At 46.4% G+C, this 8,629-nt stretch overlaps 1 protein-coding gene across 1 annotated transcript in view; it reads right to left on the bottom strand.

The window, feature by feature from the left end:
* The window catches only part of LRSAM1 (leucine rich repeat and sterile alpha motif containing 1), a 55,417-nt gene that overhangs the window by 27,624 nt on the left and 19,164 nt on the right, over nt 1–8,629 (bottom strand). Inside the window, exons 12-15 of the mRNA XM_012802386.2 lie at nt 5,432–5,461; nt 4,881–5,003; nt 4,493–4,632; nt 3,358–3,402 (exon numbers count right to left, since the gene is read on the bottom strand). Coding sequence (XP_012657840.1) covers nt 3,358–3,402; nt 4,493–4,632; nt 4,881–5,003; nt 5,432–5,461 — 338 coding nt within the window. The remainder of the gene's footprint in view (nt 1–3,357; nt 3,403–4,492; nt 4,633–4,880; nt 5,004–5,431; nt 5,462–8,629) is intronic.

Below are 8,629 nucleotides of genomic sequence, written 5' to 3'. Positions count from 1 at the left end.
GGTTGCTGTGAGCTATGCCACGGCACTCTACCCAGGGGGTCAGCTTGAGGCTCTGTCTCAAAAAAAAAAAAAAAAAGAAAATTTCCCTTTTTTCTTTTTCTTTTTTTTTTTGAGACAGTCCCACTCACTTGCCCTGTCTGGAGTGCTGTGGCATCATCATAGCTCACAGCAACCTCAAACTCTTGGGCTCAAGCAGTACTCTTGCCTCAGCCTCCTGAGTAGCTAGGACTACAGGCCCCTCCATGAAGCTTGGCTAGTTTTTCTATTTTTAGTAGAGATGGGATCTTGTTCTTGCTCAGGCTAGTCTCAAACTCCTGAGCTCAGGCGATCCACCCACCTTGGCCTCCCAGTGTGCTAGGATTACAGATGTGCCCCCCAGCCTCTTTTTTTCTTTTTTGAGACAGTCTCCCTTTGTTGCCCAGATAGAGTGTGGCCTCATCACAGCTCACTGCAACCTTGTACTCCTGGGCTCAAGCCATCCTCCCAGATCATCCTGCCTCAGGCTCCTGAGTAGCCTGTGACACAGAACCCAGCCTCAGCACAAGACTTTGAAAGAAACTTAGCTGCCCTTTTTCTGAGATATCTGAAGTGATGTCAGGAAAAGTGGAACAGACATCTAGCACTGTTGCTTCAGAGCAGATTTGTCAGCAGTTGGTAGAATCTACAGGGCGGAGGCTGGGACCCTGGTGAGCCCTGGAGCTCATTTCTTAGAATCTGCTGATTGTTGTTGTGTAAAAATCATCTTTTTTTTTCTTTTTTGAAACAGAGTCTCACCCTGTTGTCCAAGCTAGAGTGCCATGGTATCAACCTAGCTCACAGCAACCTCAAACTCCTGAATTTAAGCAACCCTCCTGCCTCAACCTCTCAAGTAACTAGAACTACAGGTGCCTGTCACAACGCCTAGCTAATTTTCCTATTTTTAGCAGAGACGGTATCATGCTCTTGCTCAGTCTGGCCTCGAACTCCTGAGCTCAAACAATCCTCCTGCTGTGGTCTCCCAGAGTGCTAGGATTATAGGTGTGAGCCACCATGCTGGCCTAAATACCTTCAAAAATACATAAGGGCATAAAGTGCATAAGGATATATTTAGAAGATGTTCACCATAATACTGTTTGTAATTATGAGAAACTGAAAACAACTTAAAAGTCCATGAACAGAAGGCTAATAAAATTATGGCAAAATCAAATGGTGGAATACTCTACAGCTATTATAAATAATGAGGTTTTGGATGGAAATACATCCATGATATAATAATAATACTGAAAATAGAAAAAGTAATTACACATATGTGTGCACAATTTCTGTGTGTGTGTGTGTGTGTGTGTGTGTTTTTATGGTTTTTTTTTTGAGACAGAGCCTCAAGCTGTCACCCTGGGTAGAGTGCCTTGGCCTCACAGCTCACAGCAACCTCCAACTCTGGGCTCAAGTGAGTCTCCTGCCTCCGCCTTCCAAGTAGCTGGGACCACAGGCGTCCGCCACAACGCCCGGCTATTTTTTGGTTGCAGCCATCACTGTTGTGTGGCGGGCCCAGGCTGGATTTGAACCCGCCACCTTAGGTGTATGTGGCTGGCGCCTTAGCCACCTGAGCCACAGGCGCTGAGCCCTGTGTGTGTTTTTATACCAAATGGGTAATATGGAAGGAACAACATCCTTTAACATTTCTGCAAGGTGTGACTTGGCTGGAAGAAGTCTCAGAGCTGAGCGCCTCTGCCTCTGCATAGGAGCGCCTAAAGGGGAAGTGATTATCTGGCTGCCTAGCTCCGCCAGCACAGAGAGGGTGCTCCTTCAGCACGTCCTGAATGAATGACACCTGAGGACACAATTCAGCTCCCCCTTGACCACCCTGGCTATCAGTACCACAGATGAAGTGTGCAGGATGATGGTGACCACCCCCCACCTCCAAGGGGGTGCCCTGCAGAAGCAGAAGGCCCTTCTAGGCAGCCAGAGGCTTAGCAGGCTGGGCCCATTGTGGAGGAGGAGGCTCCCAAAGACCTTGTTGCTATCTGAGGATCCCAGAGTCAGTATCTCTGGGAGGGGAAGGCAGCGGAGTTCATAGCTCCTATTCACCATCTTTTCTAATTACAAAAGTGGTTTATTTACAAAATAAACAAAACAAAGGAAAGAAAAAATAGAGATTACACCTATAGTTTCACCTCTTAAAAGTGCTCAGTGTTGACATCTGGGTGGGTTCTTTTGCTTTCTGCAAACGGATACATGCAAACTATCTTTAAAAAATGAAATACTCGGCTCGGCACCTGTGGCTCAAGCGGCTAAGGCGCCAGCCACATACACCTAAGGTGGCGGGTTCGAATCCCCAGCCCAGGCCCGCCAAACAACAATGATGGCTGCAACTAAAAAATGGCCTGGCGTTGTGGCGGGCGCCTGTGGTCCCAGCTACTTGGGAGGCGGAGGCAGGAGACTCGCTTGAGCCCAGGAGTTGGAGGTTGCTGTGAGCGTGATGCCATGGCACTCTACCCAGGGGGACAGCTTGAGGCTCCGTCTCAAAAAAAAAAAAAAAAGAAATACTCTGGGGCCAGGTGCGGTGGCTCAGGTCTGTAGTCTAGCACTCTGGGAGGCCCAGGTGGGAAGACTGTTTGAAGCCAGGAGTTTGAGACCAGCATAAGCAAGAGAGACCCTGTCTCTACTAAATATAACTTTAGCGAGGTGTATATGCCTATAGTCTCAGCTACTCAGGAGGCTGAGGCAGTTTGAGGTTGCTGTGAGCTATGACGATAGCAGTACACTCCAGCCTGGGCAACAGAGCAAGACTCTGCGGCAGGAAGAAATGAGCTACTAAAAATTCTGCTTTAAATGTAGGCTATCACTTTCCCACATAGCAATATATAGTGAGTGCTTTCCCTTAGCAGGGAATATTTTTCTAAAAGATGTTTAATGGCTGCAAATTATTCCATTCTATATAATTTATGTAACTAAATTCTTTTTCTTTCCAGAAATAGGGATTTCCCCTAATTTTTCATATTAGAAGTACAGTTGAACATTATCCCTCCAGCCCTTATTCATTTCTCGGAATTTTTCTCAGGAGTATACAGATTTTACAGAACTTGAAAGCAGTGATTCTTTTTAACTAAATATTCTCTAAGGCAAGTGGTTTTCAACCTTCCTAATGCCACGAGCCTTTAATACAGTTCCTCATGTTGTGGTGAGGAAAATAATTTTATGGCTGGGGGTCACCACAAGATGAGGAACTGTATTATGGGTCACAGCATTAGGAAGGTTGAGAATCACTGCTCTAAGGAGATGAATTTCCCTGTAGCTTTAGAGAAACTTCCTGGCACAATCCTCTGGAGAATCACAAGACATTCTCTCCCCCAAGCTCTGCTCCTGAAGAACGCTTACCTTTCATTTTCCAGTGACTTCAAAATCTCAGAACTTTTCTTTTGTCTGTGGAAAAAAACAAAAATGTCCACACAGTCACTAGTAGGCCTGTTTCCAATAGGATTGTCTGCCTTGCCATGCAGTCTGTGCAGCCCCATCACTTAGGAATTCTGGATTCTCAGTCGGTCACTCAAACCACTCCAAGCCCCAGGTTTCCTCACCTGTAAAATGGGAATAATGATAATAAAAAAATAAAATTATTTGGCATTGGGGCCAAGCTTGGTGGCTTCCAGCTACTTGGGAGGCTGAGGCAAGAGAATTGCTGGAGCCCAAGAGTTTGAGGTTGCTGTGAGCTATGATGTCACGGCACTCTACCAGGGGCAACAAAGTGAGATTCTGTGACAAAGTTAGACTTTGTCTCAAAAAAAAATTACTTGGCATATTTGTAAAGAGTGATGAGGAAATACACGTAACGTGTTTGGCACAAAGGAAACACCCAACAAACTGCAGCTTTCCTAGACCCACTCAAGACGCTTAGAAAGTGACAGATAATGGAAGAACAAGTGACTAGGGGGAGAGAAAAGATGCCTGGCAGCAGCAGGCCATGTGACTAAAACCTGTATCTGGAATCTTTCTGCCATGGCCCCCTACCTAGATGTCTCAGGCTTCTTGAGATCTCTCTGGCCCCCTTCCTCCCCAGCCCCATCGGGAACTGCTCTTAGAGCAGGTGTTAGCAGCCCCTCCCTTGCATAAAATTTGCTAAGGCAAATCTCACTGCAGGGTGAAAGGCTGAGCTCAGGGCATTGGGTTACTTGGAACCTAAGTATTGGAGCAGTATGTGATCCCAATAATCTTGTTAAAACCACTTACTTTATACTGTAAATGGTAAACTTGTGACCCAGTGGGGAAACACCTGCCTGAGGCTACAGTCCCATTGGTGGCAGTCCCCTGATAAGAAACCAGACCCTGCAGTGCCCAGATCAGATTATATTCCCTGTATGCTGGTGCAAATCAAAGCACCCAGATTGGTCCCTAACAATGGAAGCCTAGGGGAGGAAACTGTGGAAGGAGAAATGGATCCAGCATCCTAGCCTCCTCCAAGGTGTCACATGGGGGAAGGACTGTGTGGGTCGGAGCCGGGTGGACAGAGCCTGACCTCTGGTTCTCCTGCAGGAGCTTCTGGATGCGGCTGGAGATGTTCTGCTCTGTCTGCTTCAGTTGTTCCTGCAGCCGCTGCCGCTCTGCATCGAGGTAGCGCTGGCGTTCACTCAGGCCCTGGTCCAGGCGAGACTGCTCCTGCAGCAGGTGTGGGCAGAGGGCCTGAGCAGGGAGGGGCACTGACTGGGGTCAGGACAGTGGCTTTCCCAGCCTGCCTTGCCAGTCCTTTCTGTGACTGTGGGCCAGTTCCTCAGTTGCTAGGCCTCAGAGCCCCCATCAGCACTCAGGAGCTGGACTGTTAAGGGCCCTCCCAGGTGCTGGTGGATAGCAGTGACAGTTTAATCCCATTGTCTGTCCCTCTCAGCGGGCCTAAGCTGCTCACAAACCTCCTTGACCGTCTGCAGGATCTCGCCCTTCTGGCTGCTGCACTGCTGCAGGAGCTGGGCATGCTCACGCTGCCCCAGTTCCAGGCGTCGTTCGAACTCGAGTTTCTCTAGCATCTTCTGTTCCTACAATAACATACATCCTGGTGACTTCTGGCACAGGCCCTGTGGGCATTAGGACATGGGACCAGGTGAAGCCACCCCTCAACATGGAACTATGCGGGCTCCAGGCCTTAATGCCTAGCAACCCCAATCCCCATCCATCCTAGGGCCCAGCAGTGATAAAACAAGTTATTCACAGGCACAGGCTGGTGATTTAGAGCCTGGGGTTGGGCTCCACCTCTCTGAGCCTCAGTCTCCCCATCTGTCAAATGGAGACCCTCTACCACTCAGCTGAGCTGTGTGCGGAGGTGGCAAACAAAACAACACGTGCAAGAGGAAAGCATTACTTTAACCTCTTATTTAGAGTCAGGAAAAAGTCATTTCCTCAAATATTTTATAAGTTGAAATTTTGAATGAGAAGAAAAGTAACAGGAGAAAAGGCATTCTCTTACCTTCCTCTTCTCATAGTCTGAGAACCTATTCTGGGGGGAAAAAAGATGGTGGTCAAGAGGTGGCAGCAGTGGCCTCACTGGTACATGCACAGGGCCTCCTGGGCAGCCTGACTACAGACAGACTCTGGCCTACCCGAACTAGAAGGGATGGGGACATGGGTGTTGACCAAGGGCCCAGGGTGTTTTCAGGGGACACCAGGGTGAGAACCATGTGGTTGCTGCCATGTGCTCAGGACTACAGGAAAGAGTAAGAAGGCATCCTTCCAGATAGTTCTGGGGAGGCAGCACTGAGTGGGTATAGTCCACTGAAAAGACTATCAAGAAATGGAGATTTTGATTCCCTTGGATATCTGGGGGGCCTGGTTCTACCCAGATACTCTCAAATGCACAAGGTGTCTGTACAAGTTCCCACAGAATTATTCAAAGAGCAAGGGCACTGGGAAGAACTCACACCTCCAACAGAGGTGATGGCGTCAGTAAGTCATGGTGTAACCACACAACAGCTGTTACACAACTGTCAATGGGGTGAACATGCCTGTAGTTAGGGAAAAAGATGTCACCATTCTTCACCTGTGCGGGGCATGGTCTCACTTTTGTAAAAACAACCCAACTCTGAGCATATGTGGATAGGTATTGAAACAAAAGTCTAGAAGGACATTCCTTAGTCAGTTAAGGATGTCTATCTCCAGCAGATGGGATTATAGGATACAAGGGTTGATATTTGCTTACTTTATAACTGCACTATTTAAATGTGTAACAAGAAGCTCAAGAATTACTTTCATAATCAACCATTAATATACACACACACAAACATTTTTTTAATGGTCCTTCAACAAATATTTGGTGATCCTGCTGTATGATCACGATTGGTCTGTGTTTCAATTGTAAAGCAGCCTCTTAAAAATAGAATTTTTCCTATTCTGATGACAGAAAGTATATTTTTTATTTATTTAGAGTCTTACTCTGTCATCCGGGTAGAGTGCCGTGGCATCATAGCTCACAGCAACCTCAAACACCTGGGCTCAAGTCATTCTCTTGCCTCAGCATCCCAAGTAGCTGGAACTACAGGCACCCACCACAACACCTAGCTAGTTTTTCTATTTTTAGTAGAGACAGGGTCTCACTCTTGCTCAGGCTGGTCTTGAATTCCTGAGCTTAGGCAATCCACCTATCTTGGTCATCCAGAGTGCTAGGATTACAGGTGTGAGCCACTGTGGCTGGCCCAGAAGTATAATTTTTAACTTAATCTTTAATTATATAGATAATATCTGAATATATTCTCCTTGCAAATTTATTTATTTATTTATTTTTTTTTTTTTTGAGACAGAGCCTCAAGCTGTCCCCCTGGGTAGAGCGCTGTGGCATTACAGCTCACAGCAACCTCCAACTCCTGGGCTCAAGCGAGTCTCTTGCCTCCGCCTCCCAAGTAGCTGGGACCACAGGCGCCGCCACAACGCCTGGCTATTTTTTGGTTGCAGCCATCATTGTTGTTTGGCGGGTCCGGGCTGGGGATTCGAACCCGCCACCTTAGGTGTACGTGGCTGGCGCCTTAGCCGGTTGAGCTATAGGCGCCGAGCCCTCCTTGCAAATTTAAATAAATGACATATAAAACTAAAGCACTTAATACTCCTGGCCCTCATGGCCTATGCCCAGATATAACGATCACCATCCATTCCCAAAGCCACATATATAATTTGCACACATATAATTTGTACCTTTGGAAAACTAATATATTTGTATGTGTGTGCATATATACAGGGTGGACATAAGGCTTGTGTGCAATTTAAAGTTATTTATATAAGCTTTTATCAAGGTATAATTTTTTTTTGAGACAGAGTCTCACTTTAGTGCCGTGGTGTCACACAGCTCACAGTAACCTCCAACTCCTGGGCTTAGGCGATTCTCTTGCCTCAGCCTCCTGAGTAGCTGGGACTACAGGTGCCTGCCAGAACGCCAGGCTATTTTTTTGTTGCAGTTTGGTCGGGGCTGGGTTTGAACCCACCACACTTGGTATATGGGGCTGGTGCCCTACCCACTGAGCCACAGGCACTGCCCTATCAAGGTATAATTTACTTACTATAAATTTTACTCTTTTTTAGTAAACAGTTCTACGAATTTTAACTAACGCAAAGAATCCTGTAGCCACCACAATCAAGATGTAGAACATTCCATCATCCGCAAAGTTCCCTTATTCCCCTTCCTCATCAATTCCTCTCCCACTTTTAGCTGCTGGAGGCTACGGATGTTTTCTGATGTATTTGTTTCCTCAGCATTAAAAGTATAGAAACAGGCTATGCTCACTCTGCTCTGCAACATGCTTTTTTCACTCAAAGCAATTTTGGAATTCATTTTTCTGGAATGCCCATCAGAGCTGTCATATGACATCTGACAATTAAGTTCGAGAACTCATCCTAGAAAACGTGAAGATGGACTAGGTGCTGGCACCATGCATAGCTTCCCAAGGGGAATGCTTTGAAAGTGACTGTAGTGATATTCAGCAATGACGTATGTAATCACTTTTTCTTTCTTTTCTTTTTTTTTTTTTTGAGACAGAGCCTCAAGCTATCGCCTTGGGCAGAGTGTGGCCTCACAGCTCACAGCAACCTCTAACTCTTGGGCTCAAGTGATTCTCCTGCCTCCACCTCCCAAGTAGCTGGGACTACAGGCACCTGCTACAATGCCTGGCTATTTTTTGGTTGCAGCTGTCGTTGTTTGGCGGCCCAGGCTAGATTCAAACCCGCCAGCTCAGGTGTATGTGGCTGGCTCCTTAACTGCTTGAGACACAGGCACTGAGCCTATAATCACTTTTTTCTAGGATGAATTCTTGAAGTTCATTTTCTGACCTCGTGCGGCTACAATGGACATTCTTACACGTCTCCTTGTGCCAATGTTCCTCTGCAGTGTATACCGAGACATGGAACTTCTGGATCATGGGCCGTGACCAACTGAATTTTTGCCATCTATTTGCAAATTATCCCTCAAAGTGGTGATACCAAATTGCACCCCCAAGAACAGCTTATGAAGATGTCTGCTTCACTCTGGCCAATAGAAATAGTTAAGACAAAATTTATGACAGTCTGAGGAGGGAAGTGGCATTTCACTGTTGTTTTAATTTATGTGCAAAGCTTTTTTCTTTTAACATTTATTGACCACTTGTATTTTTTTCCATTGTGAAATTTTTTTTTTTTTTTTTTTTTT

Source organism: Otolemur garnettii, unplaced genomic scaffold (assembly GCF_000181295.1).
Source record: "Otolemur garnettii isolate 467f Iridium unplaced genomic scaffold, OtoGar3 scaffold00014, whole genome shotgun sequence".
In the NCBI taxonomy this organism is placed as follows: Eukaryota; Metazoa; Chordata; class Mammalia; order Primates; family Galagidae; genus Otolemur; species Otolemur garnettii.
This window is presented reverse-complemented; position numbering and strand designations above follow the sequence as displayed.